At 47.9% G+C, this 23,086-nt stretch overlaps 2 protein-coding genes across 2 annotated transcripts in view; both read left to right on the forward strand.

The window, feature by feature from the left end:
• On the forward strand, nucleotides 1-16,676 carry LOC309534711 (solute carrier family 2, facilitated glucose transporter member 5-like; the record flags this gene model as incomplete). Its single annotated transcript, XM_082227018.1, has 11 exons — nucleotides 1-147; nucleotides 640-792; nucleotides 2,372-2,497; nucleotides 3,310-3,497; nucleotides 5,596-5,706; nucleotides 6,488-6,589; nucleotides 7,964-8,039; nucleotides 9,970-10,097; nucleotides 11,933-12,109; nucleotides 14,061-14,185; nucleotides 16,610-16,676. The coding sequence occupies exons 1-11, from the start codon at nucleotides 51-53 to the stop codon at nucleotides 16,674-16,676; spliced, it is 1,350 nt and encodes a 449-aa protein (XP_082083144.1). The 5' UTR covers nucleotides 1-50.
• Nucleotides 16,009-23,086, forward strand: part of LOC309534712 (solute carrier family 2, facilitated glucose transporter member 5-like) — a gene marked incomplete at its 3' end in the record, with an annotated part of 18,693 nt that continues 11,615 nt past the window's right edge. Inside the window, exons 1-6 of the mRNA XM_082227019.1 lie at nucleotides 16,009-16,137; nucleotides 18,605-18,686; nucleotides 19,549-19,644; nucleotides 20,859-21,004; nucleotides 22,153-22,277; nucleotides 22,853-23,005. Coding sequence (XP_082083145.1) covers nucleotides 18,618-18,686; nucleotides 19,549-19,644; nucleotides 20,859-21,004; nucleotides 22,153-22,277; nucleotides 22,853-23,005 — 589 coding nt within the window. The 5' untranslated portion in view covers nucleotides 16,009-16,137; nucleotides 18,605-18,617. The remainder of the gene's footprint in view (nucleotides 16,138-18,604; nucleotides 18,687-19,548; nucleotides 19,645-20,858; nucleotides 21,005-22,152; nucleotides 22,278-22,852; nucleotides 23,006-23,086) is intronic.

Here is a 23,086-nt window from a genome sequence, read left to right on the forward strand (position 1 = left end):
CCCCTTTCCCCTGTCTTTTCAGGAAAGGGGCCTTGGTAATAAATAACATTATGTCCATATTCTCTGCTGGCTTCATGGGATGTTCTGCTGTGATACATGCCTATGAATACACCATATTTTCACGCTTGGTCACTGGAATGTGCTCAGGTGAGAGAGGGCCCTGGGCTTAGTGCTTTTAGTAAAGCCACTTAAATAATGCAAGGGGCATTATCAGGGTTCAGTTCCAGCCAGGCAGGAAGCACTGGAGGAGGGTTTAAAGCTAGGATGGTGAAGGGTGTGCCCTGGGGGGAGGCGGGCATCTTGGGGAGAGTCCTCAAGGCCAGATAGAGAGGCTGGGGTGCTGCATTTGGTCCCCAGCCCAAAGATTCCTTGCCCCCGCCATCAAATATTTATTGATTCTTGCAATGTCTATTTCCCCCGCCCCCCAAAGTAGCAATTTAAATGCCTGTTACACCATGCACCAATCTCCACTACCCAACATGCAGGGGCACAGAATGCCACTCTTCAGAATTCCACCCAATGCTGGGGTGAACATCAATTGGCCACCTCCACCCAGCGGGAGAACCTCCTATGTTCCTTGAAAATGTTGCTGTGTCCCATCCATGCTGTTAATCGTCCCTTTGTCTACCATCTAACCAGGCATGTTCTCCTGCATCGTCCCACTATACCTCGGAGAGATATCCCCTAGAAACATGAGGGGGTCCATTATGACGGTCCCCATGATCTTTGTCACCATTGGCGTCATGGTCTCACAGATCCTTAGTCTTCAAGAGCTTCTCGGGACTGAGAAAGGTAACCTTGGCAGATCATCACAAGGGATGTTGGAGAGTTTCAGCAGAAACAGAAAAGGAAGCAGGACTTGCGGGTGCTGCTGGCCAGGATGGCGATGCTCGGCCTCCACAGTTCCAAATACCTGTTGCTGGAAGCCACAGGAGGGAATAGGGGTCTAATCCTGCTTGTGGGTTTCCCACAGGAATCTGGCTGGCCACTGTGAGATGAGGATGCTAGACTAGATGGGCCATTGGCCTGATCCAGCAGAGGTCTTCTTATAATCTTATGTTTATGTGATGATGATGAGGATCAGGGGAGCCAGCTTGGGTCCCAGATTATGGGTGCCCAGTGTGCGTGAAGCCATGATGTCAGGTTGTAATGGGATGTCATGATGTCACGCCCGCCCCCTGGCCTCAGAACGTGATTTGTGGTGGTACCAGAAGTCAGGTTCCAAGACCTCGCAACACCTCGGAAAGCCCCCCAATTTCTGTTGCCACTGGAAGTTGGGTTCCAAGGTCTCAGAAGTTCTCAGAAAGCATCTCTGAGGCCTTGGAGATGCTGTCTGAGGCCTTGCAAGACCTCAGAAGTTGTGGGGGGAGGCCCTGTGGTGTGGGTGCTGAGCACCCACAACAATTTTTTTGTGGGTACTCAGGCATCCAGAGCCCCCCATACGTGGCGCCCCGATGATGATAATTTTATTATTTATATACCACCCATCTGACTGGGTTACCCCAGCCACTCTGGGCGGCTCCCAACAAAATATTAAAAACACAATAAAACATCAATGATGTTTGCTTCTCCATCCCATGACTGGAATGGAAATCAATCAATCTGGCAAACTTAATCATTGTTGCCGTGGCTTTCTATTTGCAAATGATACATCATGGATTATGGTCCATCCATGTCAGGCTGCTGGTTGTCCAGGAATGTACAAAGACAAGGGAATGTTTTTTACTGTCCTATTTTTATTCAGTATTTACAGAGAGAGGCTATAGAAGCCAGCCTCTTGGATAATGGTGTTGTCCTGAGTGACTCTCCATCACCTGTCTCTCTCACTTCCTCATTCGTCACTTCTGCGGGTGCCGCTATGTGCCCTCTGTCTTTGAGCTCTTTGCTCTCCTACTTTCAAGGCTCGCCGGGTTCTGGGAGAGGGTTGGTCTCTGTGTCTGTCAGCTGTTGCCCCATCTGCTGCTGCTTCCTCCTCACCCTCCTTCTCTCTCATGATTTCCCAACTTTCCCCCTCATCTGCCTCAAACCCCTGCTGTAAATCTAAACTCTCTTCCTCTTCTCTGGAAGGGTCAGGCTGGGGAGGCGGTCTCCACCATTCCTTCTCCGCCCAGTCCATTCCGCAATTTGCATCGAGTTATGCTACTACGAACAAAATGTAGCAGCGTACTGGCAACATAATTTCCGTTATTAATTGCACAAATGCCGTGGGTTACATAATTCCCACACGGTGGACAGTGAGAGGGAAAATACTGTTTTTGGCAGAAAGCAAACTGCAGAGGAAAGGAAACAGTGCCGCTTGAGTTGGAAAGAGGGCGGAAAGGAAAGGGATGTCTTCTCTCACCCCTTGTCGTAACTGCATCTTCTTGTACAGGTTGGCCGCTATTGCTGTGCTTCACTGGAATCCTGGCGGTGTTTCAAGTCATCATCTTGCCCAGCTTCCCCGAAAGCCCAAGGTTTCTCCTGATTCAGAGGAACGATGAGGTGAAAGCTAGGCAAGGTACAATCGCCTTGAGTGCACAGGAACATTACGGCATGGGGACCCTACATAGAGGCCTGTGGGAGTCTCCGGGCAAAGGCTGGCAGCTCCCGCTCTCCCATATGGCAGCACTGGGAGTATCCTCAGACCTTCCCAGGAGACACAAGGGGGGGGGCGAGGAAGATAGGAAGCTTCTCCCAGTCCCACCAAGAGATGCCGGGGACTGAAACTTTAACCTTTTGCACGCAAAGCTGTGGCCAGAGCCGGCCCAGCCATTGGGCAGGGTGAGGCCATTGCCTCAGGGAACAGAAGCCCTACCAGGTAGCACCCCTATGGACACCCTGCCTGCCCTTCCGTCTTTGCTGTTGGCACTGATTTCAGGCAAGATCATGTCCACTTGGGGCAAGAGCTCGCCTGAAATCACACAAGATCTTGTGGAGTGCGCAAGATCTCACACGATTTGGGGCGAGAGCTCTCCGCCCCCCCCCCCGTCAGTGCAATCTTGCTTGAAATCAGCATTGGTGGCGATGGCGCTTCTCTGTCGGTGGCAGGGTACATGGAGGTGGCAGAGCAGGCAGGGGCAGCAGGGCAGGGTGGCAACCCATAGGAACTCAGGAAGCTGCCTTATCCTGAGTCTGACCATTGGCCCATCTGGCTCAGTAAGAAGAGGCATTGTCCACACTGACTGGCAGCAGCTCTCCAAGGTATAAGGCAGGGGTCCCGTCCCCCCCACCAATCCCTACCTGGAGATGGGACATACAAAGCTCTCCCACTCTTCTTCCGCAATGTTGTTTCTTCATCTCAGCAGAGATCCTTTCCCCGCTCCCCTCCAGTCTTGCAGAGGCTGAGATGCCAGGTGGACGTGGAGAGTGAGCTTGAGGAGCTCCACCAGGAGAACGTCTCCGTAAGGGTGGAGAAGGAGATGAATGGGATGAAGCTGCTGTGCAACCAAGCTATGCGTTGGCAATTCATCTCCGTGGTCATCCTCATGAGTGCCCAACAGCTCACAGGTGTCAATGCGGTAAGAGAGGCAGCTTCCCAGTTGGGTTAGAAGGCTGAGCGAGTGTTAATTTTCATTCGAACAAGCACTCATGCAGAGAGGCAGCAGGGAACCTCCTTTTCTGCATGGTGATCCCAGCTCCCAGAAGACTCTAGTCCAGGTCTAAGGCACCTGTGGACTCCCAGTGGCTGCTGAACTACAGCTCCCATAATCTCTAGCTATTGGACAGGATTGCAGGGGCTGATGGGAGTTGCAGTTGTGCAACATCCTGAGGGCCGACGTTTCCCCATCCCTGGACTAAAGGCTCCTGGAAGCTGAGAACATCACCCAGGAAAAAAGAGGTTCCCTGCTGTGTCACTGTATGAGTGGCTGCTTTGGCTCAGAGAAAAGGCGAGCCATGGGTGGCTCAATAGAGTTGCATAAAATTATGCAAGGTGTGCAAAAAGCAGAGAGAAGTTTTTGTTCACCTCTCATCTACAGATGGAGGAGAAATTTGATTTGGCCTTCATTTCAGTGCGGACTTGCCTGATTCATACTTTCTGAAGCAGTATCAGAACCAAAAGACAGCCCTCCATCAAAATCTGCACTCCTTTGAATTTTGCAATGCAGTTCTCTGTCGTATTAACTAACATGTCCAAAAGTGCATACAGTAGGATTAAAGTGTGCATTAAGGTGCATCTACTGGAGAAAATAACAGAAAAATCTGTATTATATTACATTGCCTTGCAGGTATGTGCATATTAGGGAAAACTGAATCCAAAAATATGTTTAACTGGGAGAAAAATGGACTAAAAGGCTGATGAATTTTTAGGAGGACTTAGCAGAAAATTAAAAAAGCATGCTGGTGAAGAATAAATGTGTAGAACTGGAACTCCAACTTGGAAAAATGAGAAAGCGGGAGAAATCAAAATGGACAGATTCAGCCATCCCTAACCACAAGCGCTGGTGGGATTTTGACTCCAGCTCCCCCAATCCTCCTTGATTCTTGGGCCATGCTGGCTGGGGCTGATGGGAGCTGTAGTCTAGCAATATCTGGAGGGCCACAGGTCCCACAACTGCTCTGGAGTTTGCAGAGCAGGCCTCCTCCTACACACATGGGTTAATGACATGTTGCAGAATAGAAAGACCGTATATATATATATATATATATATGCAGGTTTTGGTGTCTTCGGGTGTCTTCCCGTGTAAGAGTCGGGGTGTCTGTGCGACGTTTCGACGAGGTCTCACTCGTCATCTTCAGGCTGGTGCTTTCGGCTTCTTGTTACTGGAACTTGCTTCGTGTATAGGGGCGAGCTATGGTTTTGTGCCTTGTGCCAGCCAGATCTGTGTAGGGATTGCATAGCTCGCCCCTATACACGAAGCCAAGCCAGAGCACAACTAAATGCAGCACAGCCATCTTCTCAGAAAAACTCTTCACAAGCTCAAGAGGTCAAGACACGAAAGCTTTAGCAACTAATCTACACTTAATGACCCACCCAGTGGTATTCAGAATATCACTCATGAAATCACCCAAGATATCCCTCAAGTAATTAAGGAACAAAAGAAGAAGAGGCACACTAATCTAGGAACTTCCTCTCTGCCCAGAACGTTGGAGGCTATACACCACACCCCTCAACAGTATTTATAGGAACTCAAACACCAGATTCTGCTCTGTTCCAGTAACAAGAAGCCGAAAGCACCAGCCTGAAGATGACGAGTGAGACCTCGTCGAAACGTCGCACAGACACCCCGACTCTTACACGGGAAGACACCCGAAGACACCAAAACCTGCATTCCTGTACCCGTGAAAATCTACGAAAGCATATATATATATATATATATATCCCAGGATGCATTTCACTCACTCCCACAAAATGAGTTAAGAGCATCAGAAGATGAGAAGAGGCTATTGGATCTGGCCAATGGCCCGCCCAGTCTCGCATCCTGTTCTCACAGCGGCCAAGCAGATCCCTCTGGGAAACCCGCCAGCAGGTCCCATGCCCAAGAGCCCTCTCTTTTCTGCTGGTTTTCTTGTGGTAGCCATCATGGCAAGCAGCCATTGAAAGCCCTGATTTTGTCCAATCTTCTGCCATCACTGCCTCCAGTTGGAGGGCATTCCATAGTTGTGGTTTGCTTCCAGGTATTCTATTACTCAGAGAGAATCTATGCAACTTTGTTGTTCAAGAAGCAGGAAGCCCGGTATATCACTGTGTTGTCAAGTATTTTCATCGCAGTCTCGCTGATGATCGTGGTAAGCCTCTCTCTCTCTCTCTCTCTCTCTCTCTCTCTCTCTCTCTCTCCCTCCCTCCCTTCCTCAAAGTTCCAAGGGTGTTAAAATTGCGCTGTTGTCACTTGAAAGAATCCCTGGGGGAACCTTCTGCACATGCCCACATAGGACATGTGAAGATGCTCCAAGTGTCCCTGTTTTCCAGGGACAGTCCTGGATTTACAGAAGCTGTCCTGGTTTTCCTTAGGACGTCCCTATTTTCATCAGAGAAATATTGGAGGGTAAAGTAAAGGTAACGAACCTCTGGACAGTTAAGCCCCATCAAAGGTGACTATGGGGTGCGGAGCTCATCTCGCTTTTCAGGCCCAGGGAGCCGGCGTTTGTCCCCGGGTCATGTGGCCAGCATGACTAAACCGCTTCTGGCGCAACGGGACACCGTGACGCAAACCAGAGCGCACAGAAACGCCCTTTACCTTCCCGTCGCAGCACTACCTATTTATCTACTTGCACTGGAGTGCTTTCAAATTGCTAGGTTGGCAGGAGCTGGGACAGAGCAACAGGAGCTCACCCCGCCGTGCGGATTCGAACCGCCAATCTTCTGATCAACAAGCCCAAGAGGCTCAGTGGTTTAGACCACAGTGCCACCCGCGTTGGAGGGTATATGGAATTATGGGACCCCTGTGCCATCTAAAGGCAGCCCTGTGTATGGAAGTTACCTCTGTTGATTCCTGGTGGCCTCATTTTATTCTCTTTCTCATTTCTGCACACAAACTCTCTCTTTCTTCTCTGTTCTTATACCCTCTAGGTTTATACAGTAGACTTTGTGGGGCGAAGGATACTCCTCCTCACTGGATTAGCGATATGCAGCATCCTCTGCATTCTGTTAACCATGACCCTCGAACTTCAGGTTTGCTGCTCAAAACCTGGTGTGATTTAGAGAGTGTCACCCAGCAAGCGAAGGGCTGTAGCTCCATCACAGAGCAACTGCTTGGCATGCCGAAGGTCCCAGGTTCAGTCCACCGCAGCCTCTGAAACCTGAAGAACCGTGATAGCCAGTGTGGTGCAGTGGTTAAGAGCGGTAGACTCGTAATCTGGTGAATCGGGTTCGATTCCCCGCTCCTCCACCTGCAGCTGCTGGGTGACCTTGGGCCAGTCACACTTCTCTGAAGTCTCTCAGCCCCACTCACCTCACAGAGTGTTTGTTGTGGGGGAGGAAGGGAAAGGAGAATGTGAGCTGCTTGGAGACTCCTTCGGGTAGTGATAAAGCGGGAGATCCCACTCCAGTGTAGACCAGGGTTTCCCAAACTTGGATCTCCAGCTGTTTTGGGTCTACAGTTCCCATCATCCCTTGACCACTGGTCCTGCTAGCTAGGGATGATGGGAGTTGTAGTCCAAAGAGAGCTGGAGACCCAACCCAAGTTTGGCAAAAACCTGGTGTGGACCCAACTGAGCCAGAGGGAGCCTTGGTCTCCTTCAGGATAAGGCAGCTGAAAATCCACTCAGATTTGGTGTCAGGTGGAAGAGCGGGAAGGAATGATGTTGGCGGGTCTTTCCTGCAAAAATGTATCTGCCTCTTGCAATCCCAGCCCTCGATGCTCTGCTGCAAGTGCCTTGGAACGTAACCCCCACATAAATGCCGAGTTGCCTGTACCTTAATCCAGGGGTGGGGTCACTCAGGCTGGGGAAGGGGCGCAAACGTGGCCCTCTGGGTCTCTTTGCCTGGCCCTCAAAACGTTCGCTAGGCCACACCCGCTCTCACCAGGCCACACCCCTCTCTGGCTGTGCTTTAACCAGGAGGGTTTTTTGCCTGTCCGGAACGTATCCTTGAACCCTGATCGTGCCTCTTGCTTGTCTCGGTGGAGTTTAGAGAGACGTGTGAATGTGAGCGAAACCAGCTTACCGGGAAAGGGATATTCCGATGAAACATTTGGAAGTACCGGTACTTTCTGACACTAAGAGCTGCTCAACAGGAGAACAGATTGTCTCTCGGAAGGGGGTGGGCTCTCCTTTTGGGGAGGCTTTTAAATGTTGGGTGGCCACCAGTCAAGGCTTCTTTCATTGTGATTCCTGCATTGCAAGGGGTTGAACTAGATGACCTGGGAAGGACCCGTCCAACTCTAGAAGCCCTTGTCCACCCACTTTTCCTCTGTCCCACCCGCCACTGAATTGTGGTTCGGAAGGCCCTCAGTCTGAGAAGTGCTCCTCCCTCCTGCTTTCATGTAAGGTGTGCCAGGCACTCTCATTCATGCATGTCTGAAGAACGCTCCACTTTCTCCCACAGGAAAACATGCCATGGATGACATACGTCACTTTAGTCTTTTTCCTCATCCTGGTCTTTGGGCACATCCTTGGGCCAGGTAAGGACTCAGGTGACCTGGAGAGTTCCTTCAAAGAGGCAAACAGGGTGGGCCACTTGTTTTATTTCTGTTCAAGTGTTGTTGTTTTTTTTAAAAAATATATTTATTTAAAAACAAAGAGTACATAATTACAAGTGCACAGAGTAAGATTAGTCATAAAAAGAAGAAAAAATGGTACCCATGTAGAAAACAAAACTAATAATAATAATAATAATAATAATAATAATAATTCTATATATTACAGAAGAGAAAAAGATAAAGAAAATTGTTATTGTAGTTAAGCAGACCATAACCTAATACAGTGGTACCTCGGGTTACAAACACCTCGGGTTACAAACACTTTGGGTTACAGACTCTGCTAACCTGGAAGTGGTACCTCAGGTTAAGAACTACCTCAGGATGAGAACATAAATCGCATGGTGGCGGTGCAGCAGCAGCAGGAGGCCCCATTAGCTAAGGTGGTACCTCAGGTTAAGAACCGTTTCAGGTTAAGAACAGACCTCCGGAACGAATTAAGTTCATAACCCGAGGTACCACTGTACAGTAGAGTCGTATCTTGGTTCTCAAACACCCCGGAACTCGTACGTTTTGGCTCCTGGCCATCGAAAACCGTGAGTGTTCCGGTTTTCGAACATTCTTTTGGAAGCCTAACGTCCAACGGGACTTCCACGGCTTCTGATTGGCTGCAGGAGCTGCCGCCACCACCAGGTTTGTGGTGTGGTGAACCAGCTTATACTCGAGTCAATAAGTTTTCCCAGTTTTTTGTACTAAAATTAGGTGCCTTGGCTTATATTTGGGTCGGCTTATACTCGAGTATATACGGTATTTGATTTTTAGAAGACGTCTGAAGGCAGCCCTGTTTAGGGAAGTTTTTAATGGTTGATGTTTTGTTCTGTTTTTAATATTTTGTTGAGAGCTGCCCTGAGTGGCTGGGACAACCCAATCAGAAATAATAATAATAATAATAATAATAATAATAATAATAATAATAATAATAATAATAATGGCAATGGCTCCCCTGCAAAAAGGAACCTGGGAACTGCACCCTCAGTGAGCTACCATACTTAGCAAACTACGGTGGGAGTTTTCCAGGGAACTTGGCTACTATTTCCCACCCAGTGACCTACACTCATGGTTTATAACCTTAAGGAAGGGTTAAGGAATGATTTTCATAATGTAATGGACACATTATGTTTTCCTTGCAACGTGAATAACGTGTTATTAAAATGTGATACCTGAGCACGCTGCAGAGCAACCCGGACCCGGCAATAGGAAAACTGCATTGTTAAAAGGAAGCGACGTTTTTATTTATTTTTAAAAAAATGATATTTATTAATATTTCACAAACAATAAAAAACAAAATCCAACATTTAAACGTTTAAACATTTAAACTACAAAAACAAGGCAAATAAAAATACACAGTAGAAAAGCAGTTGATAGAAGAAAGAGAGAGGGAGAGAGAGAAATGGAGAGTAAAAAGAAGAAGAAAAGCCAAAAATCAAAGCTAAAAATGAATTAATATTTTCAAGTCTTATATTTTCTTCACTAGTTTCTTGACCTCCTCGCACCTCCCATTTTGTATTCCAGTTCAAATATTAAATTCAGCAAATCCTTACCCTCTAGCATTTATCCTTACTCCATATATTAACCTATTATTCTAAATATCCATTTCCAATTATCATTCCCTATTTACATTTTCTTAAGCATCTCTTTACCAGTAGGGAAGCGGCGTTTTTAATTTACCAGTATGCCCTGTGACGTTTTAGAACTATATATCGTTCTAATAATGTTTAAAAGGTCAGTGTAGATCCAGCCAAGGTTTGAACTAGGCACGTGAGAGCTCTTTAACTGCACCAGTTCCTTTCGAATCGTTGTGGATGAATGAGCAAGTCCATGAAAAACAGCCTCGAATCCTTTCTTCCCCGCCCAGGTCCCATAGCCAACGTCATCATACTGGAGCTGTTCCTCCAGCCATCCCGCTCCATAGCCTTCATGCTCGGGGGCTTTGTGCACTGGTTCCTGCACTTCATTATGGGGATGATATTCATTCAGATAGAGGTGAGTTGTTTGGATGAGAAGAGGGGGTGGTCTGAACTGGTTCGGGAGCACAGGAAGACGCCTTCCACTGAGTCAGACCATTGGTCCATCTAACTCACCCAGGTGAGGAGCTTTTGGCCTTCCAGGTGTTGCTGAAGCTCTTCCCTTGTAGGCTCGTCAAACCAGAGTCTGCACATCTTCCAGAAACTACAAATGATGTTGAATATTTTTAATGAAACTACCTGGAGGTGGACATAATATTTCTTACCTATATATTGTATTTATATCCCACCTATCCTCCCAGAAGCTCCAGGTGGCTTGCCTGGTTCTCCCCTGCACCTTTCCATTTCATCCTCACAAAAACCCTGCAAGGTACTTAGGCTGAGGGTTCATGACTGGCCTAAAGTCGCCCAGTGAGCCCCATGGAGCAGTGGAGATTTAAACCCTGGTCTCTCCCAGCTCCTGGTTCGACCACTCCACCCCACTGGCTGTGTACCAGGGGTGGGGAAATACTGGCCCTCAAGATGTTGCTGAAATAAGTCCTACTCAAGGGAGAGCTGCCGAAATTAATGGACTTTAGTAGTTAGCCATGTCCATTCACCTCAATGGGTCTACTTTGAGTAGGACTATCTGTATATTTTTTTGTTGCTGGCATCTCGGGAGACAAATGGAGTGGGGGTGAAGTCAAACCGCTGCAGTAGTAGCACCAAAGTGACCTCTCTGGGGTGTAAGCCTGGGTAGAGTGTGTGGAGCTCCTGAGCTGCCAAGAAGTCAAGACACTTGACATCATCAGCCTCGATGATGTAGTCCAAAGGAAAGCAAAGGAATACGCCAGGCACCAGCTTGGCTGCCGGAGTTGCCAGAAGGAGGCATACAAGGCCCCACCCAACCACCTTAGGGACTCCACTTTGGATTTGTGTAGGGTTTTCTCCTTAGCCTTTTCTTCTCCTGAAAATATCCCACAAGGCTGCAGAGGTTTAGGACAGGGGTCAGCAACCTTTTTGGTTGGTCCACCATCCCTCAGACCTTGTGAGGGGCCGGTCCACCATCCCTCAGACCTTGTGAGGGGCCGGACTGTATTTTTTTTGTGGGGGGGGGGGAAATGAACGAATTCCTATGCCCCACAAATAACCCAGAGATGCATTTTAAATAAAAGCACACGTTCTACCCATGTAAAATCACCAGGCGGGCCCCACATATAAACCAGAGGTGCATTTTAAATAAAAGGACACATTCTACTCATGTAAAAACACCAGGCGGGCCCCACATATAACCCAGAGATGCATTTTAAATAAAAGGACACATTCTGCTCATGTAAAAACGTGCTGATTCCTGGACCGCCCGTGGGCCGGATTGAGAAGGCGATTGGGCTGGATCTGGCCCCCGGGCCTTAGGTTGCCTCCCCCTGGTTTAGGATAACAGTTTTCCTTCTCCTAGGTGGGTTGCCTTCCTAGGTTGACGAGTCCTATCCGCTCCTCACCGGAAGTTGGACTCAGGGGGCTTTCCAAGGTCTCGGAACCTGATTCCCACTGCAAATCTGTTTCCGAGGCCGGGGAGCGAGGCTGCATGACGTCATGAGGTCACGTTACGACCTGACATCATGACTTCATGCACGCTGGGCACCCATAATCAGGAGCCCAAGTTGGTTCCCCTGATTATCATCATCATCATCATCATCATCACCACGTAAACCTAAGATTATAAGAAGACCTCTGTTGGATCAGGCCAATGGTCCATCTAGTCTAGCATCCTCATCTCACAGTGGCCAACCAGATGCCTGTTATATATTGTGGTTATGCCCATCTCCCTTCCCATCCCCACCCCTCTCATTTTCTTACTTCAACGTTCCTTTCTAGACACGGATTGGTTCCTACACCTTCCTCCTCTTCTGGCCTCTCTGCGTGTTCAGCTTCATTTACATCTTCAAGGTGATCCCAGAAACCAACGGCAAGACCTTTCTGGAAAACAAGAAGTTCATGTCGTCAATGGCCAAGAAGGTGAAGGTCCAGGTGCAGGTCCGGCGGACGTCACAGGTACCATATTTTTCGTCCCATAGGACGCTCCGTCCCATAGGACGCACCTAGTTTTTTGGGGGGGAAATAAAGGAATTTCCCCCCCTTTATTTACCCCCGAAAAGCAGGTCGGGGAAACCGAACCAGGTCGAGGAACAGCGGGATGGCGGTGCTGCGCCTCCCTGCTGTCCCCCGAGCTTGTGGGGCTGGCCGATGTCTGTCCAGTGCGAGGGGCGCTCTGCTTCAGGGTGTCCCGCCCGCCGGGCAGCAGGCTGCTATCCGCAGCGTGGGGAGCCCTGCGGGGAACTCCTGCAGGGCTCCCCACGCTGCAGATGTGTTCCCGAACCGCTGGGCTCTGCTTTCAGGGCGCCCGGCGCTCCGGGAAGCAGGCTGCTATCCGCAGCCTAGACATCCCTGCGGGACCTCCCACAGGGCTGCCTAGGCTGTGGATGTGTTCCGGAAGCGCCGGGCGCTCTGCTTTCAGGGCGCCCGACGCTCCGGGGAGCAGGCTGCTATCCGCAGCCTAGACAGCCCTGCGGGACCTCCCACAGGGCTGCCTAGGCTGTGGATGTGTTCCTGAAGCCTGGAGAGCGAGAGGGGTGGGTGCGCACCGACCCCTCTCGCTCTCCAAGCTTCAGCGAAAGCCTGCATTCGCCCCATAGGACGCACCCAGATTTCCCCTTCATTTTTGGAGGGGAAAAGTGTGTCCTATAGGGCGAAAAATACGGTATTTTTAATCTTTTGTTGGAAGCCGCTCAGAGTGGTTGAGGAAACCCAGCCAGATGGATGAGGTATAAATAAATTATCATCATCATTATTATTATTATTATTATTATTACTACTACTACTACTACAGGACAGGGACAGAAGGCGGTCAACACGCCACAGCGTCAGAAGCGACAGCGTCAGGCGGGATAGCATCAGACCCGATAGCGGCGGCAGACGGGAAAGCGGCGGCAGACGGGAAAGCAGCGGCAGACGGGATAGCGGCAGACGGGAAAGTGGCGGCAGACGGGATAGCAGCGCCAAACGGGATAGTGGCTCCAAACGGGGTAGCAGCGCCAAACGGGATAGCGGCGGCAAACGGGATAGCATGAAACACAAAGAAAGCCTCAAAAGAAAACAAAGACCGTCCGTCGTTTCTTAATGCTACCTGCCCTTCGCTGGTATACGAATGACGGTTGCTTCTCTTCCTATCCAAAGCCTACTCTTTTTCTGTTCAGACTTTTCTACTCTCCTGCCATGAATTACTGCTATTATTATACTAATTGGAGAGTCAATTATATATCTAGATATAAAATCACATTAGAAACAGGTAACAAAGGAAAGACAATCATTCGCAAACACCACAGTGCAATACTTTATACAGCAGTCCCTCACTATATTCAGGGTTTGGTTCCAAGGGTTTCATGTACACATGAAAATCAAAGCAAATCCTTGGAGCTGCGCCACTCCTCCAGCAAGGCAGAGAGCTTAAATGGTCATTTTGCACCAGGTCCACTCAGGATTACCTGGCACAAAAAGAGTTTTTAAGCTCTCTGACTTCCTTGCGGGGTAAGGCCCTCTCGGAACGCTGGCTCTGGAAGGCTACGAATGCTCGCATGAGACCACGCGGGGAACTCGCATTGCTCCTCAAGATCTCGTGAGAACATCCCAGAGCTTTCCAGAGTCGGTGTGCCCAGTGGGTCTTGACCAGCAAGCTTAAAAGCACTTTTCACACCAGGTGGCCCCCAACCGACCTGGCACAAACAGAGCTTTTAAACTCTTCACCCTGCTTGGGACTTGACTTGTGCAATTTCAGCCTCCCAGGATTGAACTCACATGCAAAATGAGCAGTTACTCTTTTCCATATCTACTTCTCCTACAGTTCTATTGTTCTATCTCATTCAAGGATTAAAAGGTATTAAAGAACAATTATAAGGTATATTATCGCACACCGAGTATTGCTCATTGCCTTTTTGTTCTAAGTCAGTGTCAGGTTCCCATCCCAAAACACGACGTCTCTTACTTGAGAGTATATAGGATAACAGCAGTATTGACTCAGCAGCCAAGCACTGGGTCTGGAAGTCAGGATTCTGAGGTAGTCAAGATCCCAAGGTGAGTGGGCATGGCAAGAGGTTCATAACCACAGACACTACAAAGATGTCCCTACAGTAGATGTGCTCTTCCTGCCAAGCTCTTCAAGACAACGCTGAGTGAGCTCATGCACAAGACTCTCTTGCCCAATGCTCCGGGTGGGTGAGTCTGATCCCACCTACACAGGTGTCCCCAGGCTCTTGAAGATTAGACAATCATTATTATTACCTTTGGGTGGCGCTGTGGGTTAAACCACAGAGCCTAGGATTTGCCGATCAGAAGGTTGGTGGTTCAAATCCCCGCGGCGGGGTGAGCTCCCATTGCTTGGTCCCTACTCCTGCCAACCTAGCAGTTTGAAAGCATGTCAAAGCGCAAGTAGATAAATTTATTTATACCCCGCCCTTCCCGGTTCAAAAACTGGGCTCAGGGCGGCTAACAACAAATTTAAAACACTTAATTGTAAAAGCAGCATAAAATACAGCATAAAAACATGAATAACAATAAAATTCAAAATTCAGAAATCAATTTAGGGGAAATAAGCATTAGATAATCCCCAAGTCTAGCTGGCTGAATTGGTCCTACTTGGGCCAGCGAGGAGGCCAGGGGAGAATTAGCTGTGGGGTCTCAGAGCGGCTGATCTTCATAAAAGGGGAGGGGGAGGGAAGAGAAGGGAAGGGAAATAAAAGATCAGGCTGAATTCAAATTAAAGGCCAGGCGGAATAGCTCTATCTTACAGGCCCAGTGGAAGGAGGTTAAATCCTGAAGGGCCCTAGTCTCATGGGACAGAGCATTCCACCAGGTCGGAGCCATCACTGAAAAGGCCCTGGCCCTGGTGGAGGATTGCCTGACTTCCTTAGGGCCCGGGACCTCTAAACTATGGTTCTTCATGGACCTTAGGTCCTCTGTGGGGCATACCAGGAGAGGTGGTCCCGTAAAGAGAGGTTGCTGGCTTCCAAGGAGCATGCTGGGGCTGTTGCTCTCACCATGGCAGGGGCAGCAGCCAATGCATTCGCTGGAGGCCGAATCTGCTGTCCCTATGAATGCTGCCTCCTAAGGCGGTTGCCTCAACTTGCCTCATGGTTGGGCCGGCCTTGCCAAATCCTTACAGGACTGAGGGGCCCACAACAGTAAGCTTTGTCATTTACACAATTTCCCAGTTCCCACCCACCCAATCTACTGGAGTTGGAAGATTTTTGTTTTTCCAGAATTGGGCCATGCTTCATCAGTATCTTGCCCCAATCAGCACACAACTGAGCATTTCTGTATTAGGGGCTCTTAGCTTCTTGTTTGCAATGTTTTGAGATTTCCTGTGACTGCATCCGGGAGAACTGCCTAAAAAAAACGTGTCCGTCGGGGGAAATTTGCCCCAAACCCCTGATGAATCTTTGTGAGGGCTTTAAAAATCAGAAACCGGTTTAATCCCCACAACAACCCTGTGCGGGAGGTTAGGCTGGTCCAAGGTCAAGAGCAGGGGATCCGAACCCTGGTCCCCTATGTCCTAGTCCAACTTCCCAACCACTATGCCATGCTGGCTCTTTCAATGGGTCTACTCTGAGTAGGGCTCGGCTAGCGACAACCCAATAATAACAATATTGCATGTGGCTGAGTTAAGGCCGCCTGGCATGCTCACTGCTCACTGCTCAGCCACGATGGGATCCTGGTATACCTAATTCAATCACCTGGCCTTCCAACTGCCAACAGCTCCCCCAAATGGAATCTTTCAGCATCCTTCCTCTGATTGGCTCTTGCAATACTGCCTGCCCTTTGATGTCTTTCTTTCAAGAGAAAACAGGGCGGGGCTGATTTCACCCCACTACTTCCAAGAACAGAAAGCTGCGGTAAGTTTCTGTGCCTTGCATAGCTGTCAACCTTCCCTTTTTGGGCGGGAAATTCCCTTATTCCAGCGCCGTTTCCCGCTGCTTCCTGCTGCTATCTTGAATTGTTAGATATCCCGTAGACTGTTCCCGGGATAAGTGAGGCTGCTGATCCCTTATTTTCAAGGCTGCTGATCCCTTTTCAAAATTGAAAGTTGACAGCTATGGTGCCTCGAGGGGGTGGGTTGGCTCCCTACAGACAGACTTCACCGCTACCCACTTCTGGGACTGTTGACCCAATGGATTACCTTGGAAGACAACTGCTTCAGTTTTCCCTCCATCGTTTCTGACTTGGTTTAAATCTGGGAGTAGGAAACTTGTTGCGCCCCCCCCCCGGTGTGCTTGGACCACAACTCCTACCCCTGCTTCCTGTTGGCCATGCTGGCTGGGCCTGATGGGAGTTGAAGTCCAAGAACAGATGGAGCCCATAGGCTCCCTATCCCTGCCTTAATCAGTTGTAATAAAAAGCCAGAACAGGCACTCATGCAGAGACTGAGCAGGAAGCCTCCTTGTCTGGGTGGTGCTCCCAGGAGTCTGCCTCTCTGTGTTCGTGATTTCTTTAAACATTCAGGAGACAAGTCACAGGCTTTCAGTATGTCCCTGCCATGAGCATTCACTACCACAAGACGTACCTCTAGCTTTTTAGACTTTTTTTGTTTCCCTGGGACTGAAAATATTCAGTGAAAAGTGAGCTATAAACACCACTATTAAGTAAGTAAATACATTTTGCAGGAGGGTTTCCAGCACATAGCAGAAATTTAGGTTTGTGCAATTGAAGTGGATTAAAAGGCAATATCACCCCGGAGCAATAAACACATTTTTGAAAAGAAAAAAGACTTTTTGCAGTTTGGAAAATGACGTGGAAATGCCTAGAAAAGTATAGAAGGAAGGAATGCCTGACAATCAAATCAGGCTGAGTGCTGAGCTCACCATCATATAATCACCCTGCGAACAATGTGGTATAGTGGTTAGAGTGTCGGACTAAGGCCCAGATGGCCAGGATTCAAATGCCTACTCGGCTGTGAAGCTCACTAGGTGACCTTGGGCTGGTCACTGTCCTCCCAGCCTAACCTGCCTCCCAGGGCTGTCATGGGGAGGTGGAGAAACATATATGTCACTTTGAACTTCTTGGAGATAAAGGTGGGGTGTAGACTGGATAACTTATTTAAAAAATAATAAGTAAGGAGGGTGGTGAAATTAAGTTTCAAAAGTTTGAAGAACTGCCAAGGAGGTTAATAAACTGGTTGCAACATTATCATCTAAATGAATTGTTTAAAACAGATAAAAAGTTAGGTTTTGGGAACCAATCATTCCAGTTGGAGAGAGACCTGCTAGATATTAGTAGTATTAAGGTAATTTCAGAAACGTATAAGATATGCAAACAAAAGATGAGCAAGTGAAATCTTCTATGATACACTGGGCAATGGATAGCGAAAATGTATAAATCTGAATCGAATATTTGCTGGAAGTGCAAAGAAAAAGAAGGTACCTTTTTCCATATGTAGTGGGAAATGATATACAATGAGCTGAAAAAAATGTTTAAGGTAACTTTTTATAAGAAACCAGAGGCTTTTCTTTTAGAGATTAGAGATACCTAAACAATATAAAAACTTGTTTATATATGTGACCACAGCTGCTCGTATGATATTTGTCCAAAGATGGAAAGAAGACAACGTCCCAACCAAAGAAGAATGGCAGCAAAAAACTATTGGAATATGTAGAAATGGCGAAACTCACCGGAAGAATAAGAAATCAATACGACAGTGTCTTTGATTTAGAGTGGAAAACGTTTATTGAATATTTTATAAACTATTGCAAACAGATACACTCATTAGCAGGTTTAACGTAAAGACGTGCAGCGTGATAAAAGTAATTTCGAATATATGGGTTAACTAATAATTAGGCTTAAACTGGGAGTTGCAATAAAGATACTATAAATATAAGAAATCGCAGAAAGGGAGGAGGGAGGCAGAAATGGGGTTTTGAAATTTGATGTAAAACTATATCTTTTTTGTTTGATGGAAACTGCAAAATGATACACACGCGCGCACACACAAATATATATAGGAGAAAGGTGGTATATAAATGCAATTTAAAAAATCGATAAATCAAAGTGAACTCTCAGCAAAGACTGGTGATACATTTAAAGGGGACTGTAGCTTGTAAAGGGTTCAGGGAACTGTAGGTCCATAAGGGGCAAACTATAGTTCCCATTATCCTTTGGCGTAAGCCATAGGGTTTAAATGCGTGGTGTGTACATAGCCATAATCAAACCTCTGCAAAAACAAATCAGGAGGGATGCCCAATAAACAGGCTGTCAGGAGGAGCTGTCCATGGACCATTTAGTCAGGCATGGGCAAACTCCGGCCCTCCAGATGTTTTGGAACTACAATTCCCATCATCCCAAGCTAACAGGACCAGTGGTCAGAGATGATGGGAACTGTAGTCTCAAAGCATCTGGAGGGCTGGAGTTTGCCTATGCCAGGTTTAGCTATTCTTATGTTCTTAAAGAAGTTGCAAGAGATAATAACCGCCTGACAAAATGTCCCTCTTCTTCCCCCCACAGCTGAGACTCAATTATGAAAACTACCGGAAGAAGCATTGATAGCAAGGCAGTGCCAGAACCAAAGCCCATAGTCCGCAAATGGGTGAGTTTGGACATGGTCAACCCCCTGCAATGCAGGAATATGCAGCTGTCCCACATGGGGATTGAACTTGCAACCTTGGCATTATCCCCACCATGCTCTAACCGTCCAATTTGACCTAAGAGGCCATTTTAAAAATTTTTAAATTTTAAAATTTGCACTCAGGTCCTGCTACGTTCTTTTATAAATGGGGCTGCCAGCTCCCAGAAGCCTTTATTCCAGCAATAAGGGGATCTGTGGGCCTTCTAGATACTGCTGGACCGCAGCTCCCACTAGCCCTGACTACTGACCATGCTGGCTTGGGGCTGATGGGAAATGGAGTCCAGCAATACCTGGAGGGCCACAGGTTATATCACCTTGCACCATAAACACTCCTCCTAGGAGCAGAACTCTGCCCACACTGCCTTAAGATCCAAACCATTTGTCTTTCATTAATTATGTCCTATGCATTGATGGGGACACGGGTGGCGCTGTGCGTTAAACCACAGAGCCTAGGGCTTGCCGATCAGAAGGTTGGCGGTTTGAATCCCCATGACGGGGTGAGCTCCTGTTGCTCGGTCCCTGCTCCTGCCAACCTAGCAGTTCGAAAGCACGTCAAAGTGCAAGTAGATAAATAGGTACCACTCTGGCGGGAAGGTAAACGGTGTTTCCATGCGCTGCTCTGGTTCGCCAGAAGCGGCTTAGTCATGCTGGCAACATGACCCGGAAGCTGTACGCCGGCTCCCTCGGCCAATAAAGCGAGATGAGCGCCGCAACCCCAGAGTCGGTCACAACTGGACCTAACGGTCAGGGGTCCTTTTACCTTATGCATTGATGAACGCTTTGCCTGACAGATGCTCTTATCTGCTGCTTTGATTTCCTGTAGGAGGTGACAAATTCGCTTCTCCGAACAGTGCTGGTCACCAGCTTGGGATTTATCCAATATGGTTACAACCTCTGGGTGGTCTATTCCCCAGTGCTGGTAAGATGACCCTGCAGTACAGGCGGTTTCTTACAACAGGGGCTTCTGACTAAGCTTCTGGGAGTCAGCGAGTCATGGAACAGTAGAGTAGGAAGAGACCCCCAACGGTCATCTAGTTGAGCCCCCTGCGATCCAGGAATCACAGCTAAAGTCATCAGAGATATTTTCAGGTTGTATCTAGGGGTGGAAAGAAATCTGAAATAGTTTGTGTTTTAAGGGCACATCTACATAGAACACACTTTCCAAAACAAGTTGCCAACTGGAACACACAGAATTTTGTGGTGCAATGCTTCAGCTAGTGTACAGTGGTACCTCGGGTTACATACGCTTCAGGTTACAGACTCCGCTAACCCATAAATAGTACCTCAGGTTAAGAACTTTGCTTCAGGATGAGAACAGAAATCGTGCGGCGGTGGCACAGCAGCAGCAGGAGGAGGCCCCATTAGCTAAAGTGGTGCTTCAGGTTAAGAACAGTTTCAGGTTAAGAACAGACCTCCAGAACGAATTAAGTTCTTAACCTGAGGTACCACTGTGTAGAAAAAATTAAATGTGTATATTAGTGCAGATAAATGCATATGTATTAGTTAAAATAAGATAGGCTTCTCACCAAGTTTTACTCAGCGTGGAGCCATAGGGGTCTCCTAACAGCTCTCAGCATCCTTAACAAATAAAGCATTTGGTGACGATGGAGCCTTGGTCTCTTGCAGCAAAAACTCAAAAGAGTCTAGTGGGACTTTAAAACAGGTGTGGAGGATCTTTCTTCAGCCAAGGCTCACATTCCCTTCTGAGCAACCATTGGTAGATGCCGTTGGTGGAAAAGGCTGGAGGAAGAACCGTTTACAGAAAGAAGAAAACAATGAAATGCATAGGGTTTTATTTTACAAAGTTGAAATCAACTATTTAAAACCTTTTAAAAAATTAAAATTAAAATCAACAGTAAGCCGAAAACCGGATTCAAACAGACACCAACACTCTATGTGTCTGTATAGGCTTTCTCAAAAGAAAACGTTTTTAGCAGTCGCCGAAAAGAAGACAGTGAAGGCGCCTGCTTGATATCAAGAGGCAGGGAGTTCCAGAGGGCAAATGCTGCCACTCTAATAGAGAGAAGTTCTGCATATGAGTATTATGTGGCTCCTGCAAGGGTGCCAGTTCCTTCTGATCAGGATGTGTTGTGGATACACTAACCCTGCCCATGATATGATTTCCTCTCTTAGCTCATGGCAGACATGGGTCATGCTGCGAAGAATCCAGGAGAGCAGCAGTATCTGCTCTTCATGCTAGGCCTTGCCATCGGTATGTTCCCTATTGGAGGCCTTACTGGAGCACTCATCACAGGAGTCATGGTGGATGAATATGGAAGGTATATATAGATGACCTGGTGATTAGTGAACTTCCAGTCCTAACTTTGGACGTGGGGCAGGTGGGCAGGGGAGTGGGGCTTCTGCTGAGCCCTGTCTCCCCAGCTGAGGCTCGATTTAACTTCTGGCTGAGGAGGTTCACCCTGTAAAAAGGCATCCCACATTTTAACAAAAGATATTCAGCCAGCCGAAGTAATGCTATCGTTTGGGGGGCATTCGACAAAGCAGACCCATTCAAATGAATGAGCCAGCCTGAGCGAGCCCCCCCCCCCCCGATTTCATTGGCTCATCTCTGAGCAAAACTCAGCCAATGACTGCCCTTAGATTTTAATCAGAAATGCAAGGAATCTTGCAAAAGACATATTGCCATTGAGATGGCTGGTGTGGATCAGACACCGCATCAAAGGAAAGGAAAGAAGTATCCAGCCTCTGCTTAATGGTTTCCCTTGTTCTGTGGACTTTCTCCATGCTAATAGGGCTGCGTACATACCATGTATTCGAAGCACAAGGCTTTCCCCAAAGAAACCCAAAGACTGCAGTGTACCTTTCACAGTGCTACACTTCCTGGCACCCTTAACAAGCTACCATTCCCAGGATTCTTTGGATTACAGGAACCACTGTTTAGAAAGTGCCCAAGTTTTTATTTTTATTTTCCTATTCCCTCCATATCCCTTTTCCTTCTGTGACTTTTGTTGTTGTGGGAGGGGTCTTTTTAGATTGTAAGCCTGCAGATAGGGACTGGCTGCCTTGCTTTGGTTTTACTAAGCCTCCCTGGGATCCCTTTTGGTATAAAATTAAGCTAAACATAGGAGCAGAATTAAATAAGTCTTGAAAATAAGTAGCCGGGTTGCCAGGTTATACAGCTTTATGATCCCAACTACGGTAATTCCCCTTCCCTCTCTGGTCCTGCACCCACCATGTCCTTGGGTGATTCTTCTGGGATGAACAAGTTACGCAGGTGTATCTTTGACTGAGCCGGGATTAGAGATTTAACGCCGGCAAAGCCAGAAATCAGCCCGCTGAGACGCATGACCTCCCAAACTGCTCCTCCTGGCAGATCTTGCTTCCCCCAAAGGATGCGGGGAACTCTTCCAATCATTCCACATCTTCCTTGGCCCAGTCATTCCCTTCCTTTCCCCACTCTTTCCAGGAAAGGGGCCTTGCTGATCAATTGCTTCTGCTCCATGGTGTCCTCTATGTTTATGGTTTGCGCCACTGTGGTGCAAGCCTTCCTGTTTACGATGCTTTCACGCTTCATCGTTGGAATAACCATAGGTGAGTTGGGCTACTTCCTGGATTTAGTGAGGGTGTGGGGTTAAGAGAAAATTCCCTGTTCTGAAATCTGAGTTGGGAAGGAACCAGTGCTTGCAATTCAAAGACATATCAAGAGAAGAACCTCCCCACCACCACCATCACCACCTCCATATACTACTTTGGGGAGCCTCCAGCCCATGGGCCAAACCTGGCCCTCCAGCAGGGATGTAGCTGACAATAATGATAGCAATTATAAATATTTTTTAAAAGACCGTTTAGAAAGAGCAACAGCACACACATCGGCCAGATTTGGATCCAAGACAGATATCAGCTGCTGAAATAGCAGGTGCCAAAAAGGCAATAGAGAAGGCGCCTGCCTGATACGCAGTGGGAGGGAGTTCCAGAGGCTATGTGCCGCCAAACTAAAGGCCTGATTCTGGCCATCATGTGGAATGGACCTCCTGGTAGGATGACATCTGCAGGATGCCCTCTCTTGCAGAACACAATGACTAGTTGGGTAAGTGGGAGATGTTTGTATGCTTCTATGGCTGTCACATGCCTACTAAGAATAATGCCTTGATTTATCCCCTAACCAGGCATCTTCTACATCGTGGTCCCATTGTACCTCATAGAGATCTCCCCACTGAACATGAGGGGAGCCATTGGCATGCTGCCTCATTTCTTTCTAGCTGTAGGTGTCCTCCTGGCTCAGATACTCTCTTTTCCTGAAATGCTGGGGAACGAAGAAGGTAAATCAGAGAGGAGCACCTCTTAGCCCAAAGGTCATGGTAGAATTGTAGAGATGGAAGGTATTGCCAGGGGTCATTTAG

This window comes from Podarcis vaucheri (genome assembly GCF_965113315.1).
Source record: "Podarcis vaucheri genome assembly, chromosome: 6".
In the NCBI taxonomy this organism is placed as follows: domain Eukaryota; kingdom Metazoa; phylum Chordata; class Lepidosauria; order Squamata; family Lacertidae; genus Podarcis; species Podarcis vaucheri.